General features: G+C 40.0%; 1 protein-coding gene across 1 annotated transcript in view; it reads left to right on the forward strand.

Annotated features, from left to right (window-relative positions):
- Positions 1-16960, forward strand: part of NELL2 (NEL-like 2 (chicken)) — a gene marked incomplete at its 5' end in the record, with an annotated part of 119525 nt that overhangs the window by 71289 nt on the left and 31276 nt on the right. Inside the window, 2 exons of the mRNA XM_009872951.1 lie at positions 6591-6713; positions 8885-8980. Of these exons, the coding sequence (XP_009871253.1) occupies positions 6591-6713; positions 8885-8980 (219 nt within the window). The remainder of the gene's footprint in view (positions 1-6590; positions 6714-8884; positions 8981-16960) is intronic.

Genomic DNA, 16960 nt, shown 5'->3' on the forward strand with positions numbered 1-16960 from the left:
AAAATGAGGACCAAGTGCAGCCTGGATATGTGGGAGTGGATGAAGGTGAAAATCAATCAAATAACAGGATTAGGAGTGAAGAGACTATTGTAGGGAGACCTGGCTTTTCATATCCCCAACCCTGAATTGAGGACAGCTGCTGATGGTCATTAATTAATGATTAATGACTTCAGCATTAACTAAGGATAGATTGTGTGATGGTAACTCTAAGAGTAATTAAAGCATGGGTTCCATTTTGCATTTGAGTTAGGGAATACTTATGGAAAAATGAATTGAAGCATACTTGAATTGGGCAATAACAATCCAAAAATTTAACATCAATATATGGAAAACATAGAATCATAGGATCATAAAATTGTTTAGACTGGAAAGAGCCTTTAAGATCATCAAGTCCAACCATTAACCTAGCAGTGCCAGGTCCACCACTAGAAAATGTCCCTAAGCACCACATCTACAAGTCTTTTAAATACTTCAGTGACTCCACCACTTCCCTGGGCAACCTGTTCCAATGCTTCACAACCCTTTCAGTGAAGAAATTTTTCCTAATATTCAATCTAAAACTCTTCTGACACAGCTTGAGGCCATTTCCTCTTGTCCTGTCACTTGTTACCTGGCAGAAGAGACTGACCCTTGCCACACTACAGCCTCCTTTCAGGTAGTTGTAGAGAGTGATGAAGTCTCACCTCAGTTGCCTCTAGGCAAAAAAACCCAGTTCCCTCAGCTGCTCCTTGCAAGACTTGTTCTCTAGACCCTTCACCAGCTTCTTTTTCATTCCTTGGACATGCTCCAGCAAACAGGATAATTCAATAAATTTACTCTTTTGTAGTGTGTGCATATACTGAGACTTTAAGTAACCCTGCCAATTAGAGTTTAAACTAGTTAATATGAAATCTTAAAGAAATTAACCATCTGTCATTTCCCAAGTGATCTTAATGGAATAAGTCTTCCAAACTACCCATATAATTACTACTAATTTTGTTTTCTACATGAACTATATGAGGGGAAAAAAGCTTTTAACTAAGATAAACTGTAAGTGAGCATTTAAGTGTGTCAGCTATTGGTAATTCAAGTAACCAAGTAACTCCTATCTGTTGTCACTGCCACATCAGATAGCCAGCTGGTCACCTCAGTTCTACAGATCTATACCAAATCAATGGGAAAGAGACAGAAGACCGAAAGTAATTTGAGTTCAAGAATGTAGAAATATCAAAAGAAGAAAATACTTAATGTATTCTCTTTATCTAAATTATCCTAATTTGATCCTTGTCCACAAGTTCCTCACTCAGAAATGAGTACCTGTTTTTGCAAGATTACAGTTGGAGGGATGTATTTTATTTATGTTTTGGGGAACTTCTATGCATTTCTGTGCCTTAAGTGTGATCTCAGCTCTTTTTTTCCAATGTTAGTAATGGATGGTTCAGGAAGACTGCCAGGATAATATTCTTTACCCATAAGTAAAGTAAGTGATGCAATTCAGTCAACATTCCTTTTTGCTGTTGGGTTGGATTCTATTTGCTGTTTTGTTTTTTAGACATTTGCAGAATTTGGATGCACAAGGCAAATATTGGGAAGGCTTGCAGTATGCAAGTAGGAGATGCTATACCGGCTTTTGTTAATTTTTAATCATGAAATACACAGTAAAAAGGATAGAGGCAAATCTTGCATAGTGCTAGGATAATGAGGAGGAGGCAGGTGACACACCTTGTGAACAGCATGTTAAATTTTACAAAGTTCTGCAAGAATCTGCACAGATAGTGAATTTGGTAGATCCTCAGCTGCCGTTGTACGGACATACATGAGTGGATCCTGATCTATTTATGCCAGCAGTCTCTCTCCCTAGGATGCAATACTTCACCCTAGATATCCTTCTGAAGTAACAACATTTTTGTCAAGAAAACCATGTGGAATATTCTGGAGTAGTATTTAAAAATGAACCATGTGTTGCCAGTCTAGTCGAGAGGTGGCGTCCCTGCCCAAAACAGGGAGGTTGGACTAGATGATCTCTAAGGTCCCTTCCAGCCTAGGCCATTCTACGATTCGATGATTCTATGAACCGAAGTAGAATAAAGTATATCACCCTTACTGTATTTGCATATATATGTATGTACACATGTTTATATATATTTGTGTGTATGTGTGTATAACCAATTTGTTGCACATCCAAATGTACATAAACAAATTAATTGCATCGTCACATAATTTTTTGCATCACTAAATCATCTGTGTCATAAGAACTACTGAATGGAACATTCGTGAGCACTTCCTAGTACTATTGCTATTACCCTGGAGCAATGGCAAATTTTGGAGTTGAAATTTTTTTTCCTACCTTGAAACACCTCATTCCAGAAACAGTTTATTCAGTCTAAACACTGTATTAAAAACTTTGGTTAATTCCCAGAACACAGATTTTAGGAATATTAACACTTTTGAGCATGGAGTCCTGAACAGTGCAAAATGGAATATAAATAGTAAAGGTTTAGAAGTAATCCTTGAGACCAGTGCATTTGGTATTATTGTGGCCTTCTAGCATCTTAAAGGGTCCTACAAGAAAGCTGGTGAGGGGCTTTTTAGGATGTCAGGTAGTGATAGAACTAGAGGGAATGGATTAAAGCTAGAGATGGATCGGTTTAGATTAGACGTTAGGAAGTTCTTCCTTATGAGGGTGGTGAGACACTGGCACAGGTTGCCCAGAGAGGTGGTGGAAGCCCCATCCCTGGAAGTTTTTAAGGCCAGGTTGGATGGGGCTCTGGGCAACCTGGTCTAGTGGGGGATGTCCCTGCCCATGGCGGGGGGTTTGGAACTAGATGATCTTCCAACCCTGACAATTCTATGGTTCTATGATTCTATGATTTATAGAAGATGTTTATGCAAATTCAGGTTGGTTAATCATCAATATTTCTCTGCAAAAGTAATTTTTATTTCTTTGCCTCTGTAATACTGTTGTACTTGACCTGTCCCCATCCCCATTCTTGTGTGCAGTGAAACAAGTATAGAGCTTATATTAAATGTGTCATATGATTTCTAAAGATGCTTGAAATAAATGGCCTTAGTGTTGCTTCTTGCAGCATCAGAAATATATTTGGACAGTACTGACATTTCTAAATAATGCAAATAATGTTTCTATACTGGTTTTTGAACTTAAAAACCATATTAATGGTTCTCTAAATAATTATTTTATAAATTATTTTCTTCTTCTTTGTGATATTTGGTCCTATTCGCTTCTACAGTTCCTTGTCTGATATTTAAGATTGCTGAACTCAGTCTCAGCAACGTCCTCCTTATTTAAGGTGACTTTCCAAGTGTTTGATTAAAAAAAGGAAAGCAAAATGTTAAGCATGAAATAACAAAGAATTCTCCAAAAAACACCACACTTTTTATTGCAAATGAGGATTTCTGTCTTTAAAATAGCTGGACAGTCTACATTGTCTTACTGAAGCTAAAGTCAGGTGAGATAAAGCAACAAATCTAGATAGATTATAAAACATTCTGATTCTTTTTTATTTGCTGATTTTTTCCATTCCTGTGGTTTTAAAATCCCGGCTCCTTTAATTGAATCATAAAATTTCCTCCTAATCTGAGATATTTTCCTCCTAAAAAATGACATGTAAACTTCAATCCAAGAATCTTTCATCAGACCCATGAATTTTTCATGAGTCACTAATATTTGGTTGAAATAAAAATAAACCTGAAGTCTGAGGAGATAGCTACAGAAGTGTTGCCTATTTTGATACAGTTTGGGGTACATGCTAGACCTCCATGCACTTTCGTACAGGAGGATGAGAAATGCTCGTTTTGTATGTGGGTAAGGAAACCAGGCATATTATCTTTGCATCCAAGCTCCATTACTTAGCTGATGGAAAGTTAGTTTTATTGATACTGTACACTTTAAGTAAAATCCATCTTAAAAGACCCAGCAGTTGATTTTTTATTTTTTAATCCAGAGAGTAAATGTTATAGGAAGGCACACTCAAATGTGACAATCTTATTTTTATACGAGGATCATACATCTGTGCAAATGGTCTTCAAGGCCCTGCCTTGGAGATGAGTTTACCAGTGTGATGGTATTTTTGTGTAGACCCTACCTCCTGAGATACCTGAGGTAATGGCTTTGTAAGATCATAGAATCATAGAATGGTTTGGGGTGGAAGGGACCTAAAAGATCATCTACCTCCAAGCCCTTGCCATGGGCAGGGACATCTGCCACTAGACCAGGTTGCTCAAAGCCTCATCCAGCCTGGCCTTCAACACTGCCAGGGAGGCGGCTTCCACAGCTTCTCTGGGCAATTTGTTCCAGCCTCTCACTACCCTCACAGAAAGTAATCTCTTCCTAATATCTAATCTAAATCTACCCTCTTTCAGTGTGAAACCATTACCCTCATCCTATCATTACACTCATTGATAAGGAATCCCTCCCCTTCTTTCCTGTAACCCCCATTTAAGTCCTGGAAGTCCACTAGAAGGTCTCCAGTAGATACTATCCAAAGGAAATCTGTCCTGCTGAGTGCATAATGTTTCACACATTTCTTCAGTTAGTTTCTTGTTGTAATGTTACACAGAACCTTTAAAAATGAGAACATAATATATATTTAATATTTAAGTAGCATGCCGTATTTAAATAACATCATAACATTAACACAAACCAAGAAAGCCAGGATATCATTACAGTACAGGTAACACTTTTAATTTCATTTGTGTGGTCATTACTCTATTTTTGCTTTTATTTTATTGGCTGGTCTAGCACAAATAGTTTCAGACAGCATGAGAGATTTCACTATGTTAGGAGGTTGGAGTCAGATATTGTAACTGGATTTTTCAGGGGCAGGGTCATTTGGAGAACAATAACAATTGTAGTTATTCATGCTGAGAGCGAAGTAATGAAATCTCGTGCTTCAGGGCAGAGGCCCCCAGCCCATGCTGTGCAGCATCCAGCAAGGGCCTTGGCTCGGTAAGTGCTTGTGCCTTGGTGCTGAGGGTTGAGGGAAGCATTGTTGGTGATATAAAAGACACATAAGTCCTTGTTTAGATGAAGGATAGTAGGTCTGTATTATTAAAAGCCAAAAAAACCCCCCAAACCAGCAACAACAAACCCACCAAAAATATAGATCTAAACCTGTGTAGTGTTTAAAATTGATTAGTTACATCGTAGTGATTTTTTTCCTCCCTTTTAAACAACAAGTACTTGCTATTACTAGAGGACAATTTACACTTACTGATGGATTAGAGATGTGCCATTCTGCTGGTTTTATACTCCTACAGTTTATGGCTGGTATTAAAATAGCGAGTTGAACATCTCCATAGCGATTTGCAAATGTTAAGAAATTAATTTTCCTGACAACTCCGTGGTGTACGTGCAAACTTCGGCTCTTTATTTATAAAGGAGAAGATTCAGAGCAGGGTGACTTACCTACGACTGGGGAAGAAAGAAATCTGATTCCAGATTTAAGACTTGTGTCAGATAGCCAGAACTGGCATAAGCTACACTAATAAAATTTGCTAAAACCTGAGCACAATGATGGCTATGAAAACCTCACATGCAGATTAGTCCATGTGTGCTGATGGAAATTAGGTGCTTTTATGTTCCCCAACAGCTGATTTTCCTGAAATAAAAATTTCAGGGGTCTGAAATTATTTATGGATAGATGAATACAGTTGATTTAGAGAAAAGGCAGGGAATATTTCCAGAAGACAGACATTTTGATGCCTACAGCTGAGATATTGCATTTTGAAAATAGTAGAGAATTTCACATAGCATTTTGAAATTACACTTTAAAGTATCTTATTTTGAAATTTCATTTCCCATTTCTTGAAAATCAGGAATTAAACATGAAAGTGTTCAGCAACTTAAACACTTTTATAAGACTTTTTTTTTGTTTCAGATTAAACAACGCATTTTAAATTAACGCAGAATCGTACTGTCCAGACTTTCCCTTTATTCCCAAAAGGGATATTTCCCAGTACGTCAGTGTAGTCATATGTAAGTGTAGTCACCAGACTGAGGAGTCTCATCCATCACGCTCTGTTAGTAGGACATGCCATGCCAGAACTCTTGAACAGCAGGCAAACCTTTTCTTTTTGGGTTATTTATTTTATCTAAAGAAAGTGCTGCTTATGCACTGAAGGGAGGGAAAATATAGGCTACATTTTGAAGTCCTGCCTTCTGCTAACCATATCTTTTGCAGTTTGGAGCATGTGTCTTGCACCATTAGTCAGCTTTCTGAAGGAAAACCGATGAATCCCGTCTAAGATAAACCTGCATGAATAAATTATACAGTAGAACTAGCATATGGATTTTCAGTATGCTAGCCGGCTCTTTGGCAATTGTTTATGAGAACACTGTAGCCCTACATAGAAAGTGTAATGATGGTGGCTCCCTGTTGATGACAGTGGAATTATGCTGCAACACAGTTATCACATACTAGTATGTGATAAAAGGATATAACCTCGCTATCCCGTGGTTACATGTTCACATTGCTCTGTTGTCAGTAAGAACTACTGTGTTTATCTCTTTCTAGCGTGGAACTCATACAAAGCTTTTATTCTGCGGTGTTTTAAAACAATCAGGGCCATCCCATTCTTGTTTCCCTTTTCAGAGCATGATGAATGCATAACGAACCAGCACAACTGTGATGAGAATGCGCTCTGTTTCAACACCGTGGGTGGGCACAACTGCGTCTGCAAGCCAGGTTACACGGGAAATGGCACCATCTGCAAAGGTAAGCTTCTAGAAACCTCGAGCCTCATCAGTCTTTGAAGGGGCTGAGATGCTTTGTCCTAGCTGATGCAAATGTGGTCATGTGCCTTGAAGAAGACAGACAAAATCTAGACTAGGCAGTTAGGTCCTGCACCTACAAGAAGATCTGCACAGGCGGATACACACTGACTTTGCATTTGGCAGAGTTAACAGTAATTTGAGGATGATGCCTACATAGAGGGTATGTGCTAAAATTTGAAGTGATTATGTTTCATTTTTGTGTCAAGTGAAGAGTTTCTATACATGCTACACCATTCAAAGAAGCCCACACTTAACCAGCAGTTACAGCTGTGAAAACATTGTCAGATCTACATTGTCCATGATCAATCACTTGCAATTTTACTTGGATGAACTGTTATGCTGTGTCTTTTTTTTTTTCTGATTGTAAATGAGAGAAGCAGTAGACAGGCATGCACAAGACCTTTGCTACCTGTGAGGTGGTGCCTTGTTTTCTCACTTTCTCACTCACTGCTCTACACCAGTAGCTATAATTCTAGTCTTAAAAAGATGCTTTCCCAGAGATACAATGCTGCTTTTATTTCTATTGTGTTTCCTAACATAAAATGAGCTCTTTGTAAAACACGGCAGCCCAGTCTGCTTCCCATCACACACATGGGTGGAGGTAGATGTGTCAGCAAATATACCCTTTTATGCTGGGCTCCCTCCTGTGGGGAATGGGAAAAAAGTCTTTGCCTGAGGAGGTTCAAACCTAGAGCTGCTGTTCTCAGAAGAGAGCTCTGTCTGTGCAGCTCACACATGAGCTGTGCTTGGGACTATTCCTCAGTCTATCTGCTGGAGGTGGATCAACTTACAGAAAGGTAACGGAGATTTCTTTGGGCCAAAGAAAAGGTCTATAACCCTAGTGCACTATGCGAGTCTCTTCTGTTCCCTGAATAAGAGCACAACTGGCAGGTCTGACATTTCAGAGGGTACCTGCTATGGGAGAAAAGTGCATCCCTCTCTCCCTTTTCAGTACTGAGAAGATAGTATGCAGGAAGAGGCTTTGAGTCTGTGTATCCCAGTCTGACAAATGTACTTCTCTGCAGCCCTGGCTTGGACTCCAAAGTCCTTCAGAGAGACCTGGATACACCTCTTGTCCCCATGCCTTTGGCAGCTTTTCATGCATGGTGTACTCCTGTGCACTGTGTTGTCTTGCATCACAAAACTTAGATGTCTCAGTACCAGGGGATCTTCTGCCAAAAAGCTGGTGCCTGGAAACTGGGAGTTGTAAAGCTCCAATCAGTAACGCTTGTGTTCTCTCTCAGATGAGCCTTAAGACCTCATCAGTGTTGCTGTTACACAGTGCAGCTGCAAACCAAAGCCTGGCATCTCTGGTGGCTGGTTACAAGTGCAGGGCTAGACCAGTGCCCCAGAGAAACTCCATATGTTGGTGATAATCTCCATCTGCCTACTTTTGCCTACAGTTTCTTGTGACCAGAGCATTTCTGATTCCATATTGAGGATTCAATCAGAGCAATTAACAGCTGCTGTGTTTTCTGTCGGAGCTGGTTTCATTTCTGTGTCCACAGAAGGGACTCTTTAGAGTGTGCACTGATTCACAACTGTGGCTGGAGAATGCTGCACCAAAATAAAGTAATCACGACTTCTCAGGTTACAGTGTGACAAAGAAAAATCCAGGGATCAAGTTCAAATTGTAAAAGTTTTTAAGTTCTTCAGAATATCTTGAGACAAAATTACTCTTTTTATTGTTCCGGTATAATTGCTTAATCAAGGATTAAGGTAGCTGGACAATTTGGTGTTCAGTTGTGCCTGTTTTGCCCAGGTCTTTTTTTGGGCAGCAGCGAAGACCAGCACTGCCCTAGGAAGAGTCCGTTCCTAGGGAAGATGCTGCCTTTCACTGCTTCCCAGTGCATGCGAAGGAGCACATATGTGAGCTGTTGCCTTCAGATAATTTACCGTAATCTCCTCCTGTAGCATGTCAGTCCATCTGGCCAGTGAGGCAGGGGGGCCATAAACCATCTCTTCCTGACCTCTGTGTTGAGGAGAAGGCAGTCTCGGCACTCGGTGCCCCAGGGACCGCATTTCTTGTCAGCCTGCCAGCAGCCCCTGGCCACCTGCGCGGTTGCTGAGCCTAGTTCTGCTACCCATGTATTGTGATTTTGCATTTTGCAGCATTTTGCAAAGATGGATGTAGGAACGGAGGAGCCTGTATTTCTTCCAATGTGTGTGCCTGCCCACAAGGCTTCACTGGGCCCAGCTGTGAAACTGGTAAGATTATAACTGAATTTACGATTAAAGTATCCAAGGAGGATGTCTGAGGTAATCCAAGAATGAAGGATTATTTAAGTGTGTGCCCTGAAAGACAAAGCTGCTACTAAAAAGTTACTCACTTTTCTAATATGCCTCCTAAGAGAATATATTACAGCAGTTCTAATTAGAAGCACATGAACTGCAGAAATGAGAATATGAATTAAGACATCTTGGGTTTTGATGTTTCATAATTAATAAGATTATCATAGACTTGCTTTTCACCTCAAATGGCCTTTGGTATCTCCTATAAATCTCAGCTAATCTGATGTCAAAAAATGAAATCCAATAATTGATTAGTTCTGTGCTGTGCATGTGTGACTGTTTCAGTAGCCCACCTTCTCTTGAAACTCTTATTGAAGACTTCTGCTTAACTCAGCTTTTTTTAGTCCGTTTCAAGGCAGGTTTCAGTGTTCCTACTGCTTTTACCTCTCTTCAAAGGCATTCCTTTCTCTTCCTGCTACCCCATGGCATAGCACAAAGCCTTGGTTTAAAACTTCAATTTTTAAGTCTTGGACCTAGTCCAATTATACTGCCCAGCAGAGTATGTAGAATGTTAGTATCTCAGCTGCCTGTAAATAATTTCTCAAAGTTCAGATGAATAGTTTCAGCACCTTTATTTATTGCTGCAGAATTTTTAAGTGCATTCTAACCGTACATGCCTCCAGGAGGTGGAGGGAGAAAGCTCTCTTAGATTAATTGGCTCAGTATGCCTAATAAAAGGGCAGTCTGCCACCTATGATTGACTGTTGTTGCTGTTCTATATTGCCTTCAGTAAATCTTCCAAACAGAGGAAAGGGGGTCATTTGAGCAAGTATTGCTTTTATCTGACTTGTAAACATGTCCAGTTTAATGAAAAACACAAACTGATCTGAATTCTGTATTATCTGGTCCATTTGAGAGGTGAGGAATGTGGTTGTTTTCATTCATCTGTATCTGAGCAGATATTACCACAGTGCACAACAAGGGATGCTGAGTGAAAAACAGTATCCTGATGGTTCATCTATTTCTAGAAAAATGTCAAAAGAGCAATTTTTCAAGTGTTCCTCACTGTTTCACAGACTGCAAATAATGTGGTGCAGGATACCAGGGTATCTTCAATGTACCGCTGTTTGGTTGTGCTTGTAACAAATTGTGTGCTAAGATAAAGCTTAAGTATTAAAACAGTAACTTTGTTTTAGTAATATTTGTTATATCTCCTTGCAGCATTCTGCTGTTACAAATTAAATATAATAGGTATAGTTTCAAGACCCACATTAGTCTTTTCCAGCTTTATACTCCTATCTGAAGTGTGTAGCATATTTGCTTTAGTCTTCTTGGGTAGTCAATATTAATAGCTGCTATCGAAGAGAGATCCCACTGACTTTTTTGAATTGCCCCGGAACTTCTGTCTCTGCTCCCTTCTTTACAGGAGAACTCGGGGACATTGTTTCCAAATCAAAAAGTTCAAGCACCTTAATCTAACTTAGTTTAAGTGCATTCAGAAATGTCACTGGAAAGCAGCTGGACTGCCAACCTAACTGCCCATCCTCCCTGTCCTTCAGGAAACAAGTAGGAGAGCAGGCGGACACTTGGACGATATCTGATGCTTTCTGAATACCTGGTCTCAATATTTAACATCGGGTTGTATGGTAGTGACCTGATATGTCATAGCTGGTAATTCTGTTGTTATGATTTAGAGACAGTTTGCCAGCCCCAAACCAGTTTCATAGGTCACCTTTGCAAGGAGAAGCACTCTGACCTGGTGGTCCTCCACTGGACAACGTATTTTTTTCTTACTGTTGAAATAAATAATGCTCAAGATTAGCACAGAAGTACTGTGTTGATTTCTGGTCACCTCGTTTGGATATTAATGTGCAAGAGTAGCCTTGTAATCTATTTGTGCATGGCTTTGAAACACACAGTCCGAAATACCGTTGGAGTGGCAAACGGAAGAGCTATCCTGTTGATAAAGAGCAAAAGCTGGTTCGTTCTGAAACTGCATTGTCAGAAAAATGGTGCTGTACCCAGCCATAAAAGAAAACCTGAGCCCCAGACAGTACATATTCACTCCCAGAGAATGCAACAGAGTTTTCTCAAGGTACTGCTCATTAGAAATGAAGTGATTCAAGACATCCATACTACAAATAATTTATGCTGGAAGCTTCCCTTTCTGAACAGTCACTTTATCTAGAAAGGTGATGTAATCTTTTCTAGGCAGACATTTTTAATTACAATCACATATGAAAAAAGAGGAGACGTAAAGATGCCAAATCTACTTTTAACTTGCATATTATTTATTTTTGTTTGTGCTACATATATTTAAAAACTGCTTATTGAAGAATCGTGGCATTTTTAACTTAAAACATGTAGTCAGAAATTGTCAGAACTGCTGAACTTATGAATTAATTAGCAGGGGATTGAATCCACACCCCAGCAATAACCTAGAAAAGGCAATCACCACTTCTTATTGTTTCCTTCTGTGAAAGGTTGTTTAATAGCTTCATTTAAATAATTTGTCAGAATCATAGAAAGGATGAGATTGAGAGGGACCTTTGCAGATCACCTTGCCTAATCCCCCTGCTGAGAACAGGGTGAAACAGAGCCAGTTTGTCAGGACTGTACCCAGCTGTCTTCGGAGTGTTTTCAGAGTTGGATACTTCACAAACTCTCTTGGACAATCAATTCCAGTGTTCAGGCTCTCTGGGCAGCCTGTGACAGTGCTCTGTCACCCTCACAGTAAAGAAATTTTTCCTCATGTTGAGGTGGAACTTCCTATGTTCCAACTTAAACCTATAAAAAATTCTTTTTGTTGTGTTCAAATGCAATTTCTCATCCCCCTAGTCCCTTTTCTGGTCATGACTGAGCATTGTCTGGCTTCCCCCAGCACTGTTGGATATTTATGTACATTGATATGATCTCCCTCAGTCTTTTCATTTCTAGGCTGAACATCTCAACTCTGTCAGCCTTTCCTCATATCTGCACAGCACTGCACTGGATTTGCTCCATGTCAGCTTTGTACTGGAGAGCCCAGCACTGGACTCAGCACCCCAGATGTGATCTCAACAGCGTGAAATAGACGGGAAGGATCAGCTCACTTGACCTGCTGGCAGTGCTCTTCCCAGTGCAGCCCAGGAGGCTGTTGGCCTTCTTTGCTGCGAGGACTTGAACATCTCTCCTGTGAAGAGAGACTGAGAGAACTGGGGCTGTTCAGCCTTGAAAGGAGATGGCTGAGAGGGGACCTTATTCATGTATAGAAATATCTGAGGGGTGAGTGTCAAGGGGAAGGAGACAATGTCTTCTCAGTGGTGCCCAGCAATAGAACAAGGAATAATGGATTTAAGTTGGAACATAGGAAGTTCCACCTCAACGTGAGGAAAAATTTCTTTCCTGTGAGGGTGACAGAGCACTGGCACAGGCTGCCCGGAGAGATTGTGGAGTCTCCTTCTCTGGAGACTTTCAAAACCCACCTGGACGTGTTCCTATGTGGCTGCCCTAGGGGATCCTGCTCTGACAGGGAGGGTTGGACTGGATGATCTTTCAAGATCCCTTCCAACCCGTAACATTCTATGATTCTATGACACTTTCCTGGGTCGTGTTCAACTTGGTGTCCATTAGGATCTCCAGATCCTTCTCTGCAAAGCCGCCTTCCCATTGGCCAGTCCCCAGCCTCTACTGGTGCCTGACATTATTCCTTAATAGCTGTAGGGCTTGGCATTTCCCTCTGAACTCGATGACATTCCCATTGGCCCATTTCTCAAGCCTGTTGTGACCTCTCTGAATGACAGCACAACTACCTGGTATAGCAATTCCTCCTCCAAATCTTGTGTCATCTGCAAATGTGCTGACAGTGTGCTCTGCCTTATTTTCCAGATGTTAAACAGTACTGGCCCAGTACCCAGGGTTTACCCAAGCAAACCTCACTAAGTGACTAACTTCCAACTGGACCTTGTGTGGTGGATCGCAGCCCTCTGAGGCTGTCTACTGTGGGGCAAAGACCTGATCTTTTCCTTGGTGCCCGTGTTGGATGGGGAGATACACTATACCATGTGATGGGACTATCAGCTCCTCCATGCCTTCCTATTTCTATTCCCAAAGGAAGAGAATTCCTATTTCTCTTCCCAAAGGATGTGGTCTGAGGCATTGTTAATGTTGGGGATGCATTCTGTGGCTTAGGGAGGTGTTAAAAGGTTTTCAAGTCTTACAAGGCACAGTAGTAGTTAACCCAGTAGAGCAGCCTCCTGTAGCATAGAGAGCTAAGACTACCAAGGGAATCTAAAAATATTTGTGCCTGTTAAACTTTTTCAAAACACCTGACTTAATACTGTCTTGTTTTATTGCAAAGTTGTGAATTCTTTCATGGCCATTTTTAAATGCCATCTTAAATTGTATGTAAAAAGTGTTTTATTTTAGAATTCAGTACAGGATGACTTTGATAGATGTTACTGTTACTTGATGTTTCTGTAACTCCTCTTTAATTTGACAGAACTTTAAGAGTGGATTTTTTCTCCTTCCGTGTATGCATATCTGCTAGTGCATGTATACAAGATTACTGCAATTTTGCTGCTTGTCAGCTTCTTTTTTTGAGTTCCCACATTCATTTTTTCCTTTGAATATTCCCCTGGACAGCTTTTAATTATGCATGAGATCAAATAGCAGAGCTTTGCTACTAGTAGTGTTTTGATGTAGTTTTTGTTAACAGGTTGGATGGAAGTATATTTTTTTTCACGGATGATTTGCTGTAACTTGCATTTCTTGCTAATGAACTTTCCTTGGTTATCATGGGAATCATGTCCACCTGTTATAAAACAGTCCATAGCAAATAGCTGAGAATAAACTGACACACAAAGATGTTACCTTTGAAAGGAAAAAGTTTACCTTACAGATTCTACATTTGTTCAGCCCTACATTATTACTAATGGTTGGCTTAATTAAATGTGTAATTATGAATTAAATGTGTAATTATGAAAAACTTGATGTTGCTAAAATAAATTCTTGCAACTTCTTGCGTAATGTCTGTAGTTCAGAATGCTGAAATACAACAAGTGATTTGAGTACATAATTGTTATAAAACAAATCTCTTTAGAGTTTTGTGCCACTTTCTGTATAAGCTAAATAATTAACATGCATGACAGTTGCACTTTTCAGCAAGTCCAGATAAATTTGTTCATGTGCACTGACTATAATAATAGCAGGCTTCAGATTATTGAAGACTACTATTATTCCTGTTCCAAAGGAAGATTGTGAAAGTCTCTTAATTCTGATACCCCAGTTATTAGGAAAATAATTTTACTGGTATTGGCATAGGCGGCTTTGTCCAAGTAACCAGAAAGCCTGTTAACTTTGCTGATTTTGCAAAATGAATAATTTTAGTACTTTTAGCATTATAAGAGAACTGCTTCCATTTAAGCCCTTGATCCCTTGTGTTCACCTAAAATAACCACAATCAGCTTCTGGCCAGGTAGACTCTGAAGCTAAAGCTGTGACACAAATGACATTTGAAGCCCTTAGAGCATGGAACCAATTCTGTAAGTACTGGAATTACTTTTGGCTGAATTCTTAAAAATTCTTGGCCCCAGTCTAATGAAAACTCTCTATCAGATGTGAAGGTATCACAATCAAAGCTTTCCCAACATCTCAGGAATCTACCACTTGGTAAGTTTTATTTTTAAAATGAAGATTTGAATTACTGATACTCTGATTGCTATTTAAAACAATAATACTAAAAGGCTTGAATTTCTGTTACAAGCATGCAAGGTCCTTCACAAACCTAGAGTAAGAGCAATGCCCTGCAACAGTTCATAGTCTAACCAGGGGAAGATGGTTGCATGCTGAGATAAATGGGTATAATACACAAACTCCTTGAGCAGAAAGCATATTAGGGTTAATAATTTTATTCTCTGAAATTCTTAAGTGATTGCTGGGCTTCTTAATGAAGGAGGAAACAAAAGAGGGGAGCAAGAGGAAAGTGGAGCAAACGTGAAGGAAGCACAGGCATGGACTGTCCAGAGCAATAGCTGTAGGAAGAAAGGATTCCTCCCACAGTTCGTTAGTTTTCGTGGCCCACCAGGATTACTTGGATCCTGGTGTCCTGACAACTCTCTTTTTGAGGAGGCTCTCAAGTTTGAGACTTAGAGGGAAATGTTTTAATTACTTTAAAGGACTGACTTCAGTTCACGGTAATAAGAGTTTTGAGTTAATCCATAGCGTCTAGATAATGTTTTTACAAACAGTACTTGAGCATAATTTGCAGTGTAGAACATTTTAATGGATCCCAATGTACAGAAGAAATTCATCATATTTGAAATTCACACAGAATTGCAGAATGTTAGGGGTTAGAAGGGACCTTGAAAGATCATCTAGTCCAGCCCCCCTGCCAGAGCAGGATCCCCTACAGTAGATTGCACAGGAACGCATCAAGGCGAGTTTTGAAAGTCTCCAGAGAAGGAGACTCCACAACCTCCCTGGGCAGCCTGTGCCAGTGCTCTGTCACCCTCACAGTGAAAAAATTTTTCATTATGTTTACATCGAACCTCCTATGCTCCAGCTTGCACCCGTTGCCCCTTTTGGAGCCATTCGAGTCTGGCATTTCAACATCAGCGATTTTCAAAGTTCGTAGGCTATTAAAAACTTTTCCCTTGGTGTAAGGACAAAAAACATAATTAAAAAAAAAATCACCCAGGACAAAACCCAAAGAAGCTAAATTGTGGTTTGGAAGAGATTGAGACCGAGCTGCGTGCTGAGGGTGTGGTGTTAGGTCACTCTGTGACCCAGAGCCCTGGCTGGAGGAGGAGGTGAGCGAGGAGGGATGCTGATGTGCCCAGCTTGTTGCTGGACTTCGCTGCCTTAGCCTTGGGGAGCCACTGCTGCTTCTCTGCCTTGAGTCCTTCCAATGCTCTCCATTTCCTTGCTAAGTCTCCTGGCTTCCTGCCCTCTGGAAATTTGGGCACGTGGCATGTGGGGTAGGCAAGTTTGGCCTTTCCAGCCATAGCTCAAATGGAGATGGCGACACAGAGTTCTCAGTATCCTGTTTAAGCTGGTTTAGCTTAAACTTTTTAACAGTAAATACCAAACTGCACTTTCTATTCTCAGGAGCTGAATCTCTGAAAATGCTTCTGAGTTACTGCACACATCTGCATTTAATTAATATTTTCTATGGTTTCCATTTCATGGAGAAAGCGACAGAACCTAGCTGCTAAAAATACTGTGATGATTTTGCCAAGGATGCTAAAACATCTTGCATTATAACTTGCATCTTTGCTATATAAAGTCACTCCCCAGCTTGCACAGGCTGGGTAACCAGTGATCTGCTTTATGATCTTGACCTTTCTCAAAGGTGTCTGTTTTGCATGTCAGTTACTGATGTCAGAGGCAAGAACAGTGTTGCCTGAGCTAGCCTTGGCTTATTGAGGTAATGCATATAACCAGTGTGTTTAGTGATGCCATACCTTACCCTGTATTATGGCATTTTAAATGCTGTCTTAATGTGGGACATGCAGATAGTAGAGTCATGGACAAACTTACAGGAAGCATCCTGTAACATGTGTTCTTTAAACATAACAGCTAATTCTACTTAAAAAAGACTAATACGTCACTATGATTTTTTTTTCAGTAAATTGATATAGAATCCTAATAATGAATTTTTAAATACTTAATTTGTGATTTGTAGTCTTGTCGCTGAACTACAATTATGCAATGTGAAACAAGCATCTTCACAGAGAATTTTTTTGGTGACTTGAGGAGAAGTTAGCAGGAAATCACTGTATGAGTTATTTCCTTACAAAGCCGTACCAGTAGATCAGTTGTCTGATTGATAACATTTCTGCACTTCTTGTGGTTTCAAAATTTTTTAATGTTTTCAAAATATAAGGTGACTTTTGAGATTTGAACAAGCACTAGTAAGGTTGAAACTGACACAATAATTTCCATGGTCAGCTTAATGTAATTTTCATGTGGCTTATG

Source organism: Apaloderma vittatum, unplaced genomic scaffold (genome assembly GCF_000703405.1).
Source record: "Apaloderma vittatum isolate BGI_N311 unplaced genomic scaffold, ASM70340v1 scaffold4177, whole genome shotgun sequence".
Classification (NCBI taxonomy): Eukaryota; Metazoa; Chordata; class Aves; order Trogoniformes; family Trogonidae; genus Apaloderma; species Apaloderma vittatum.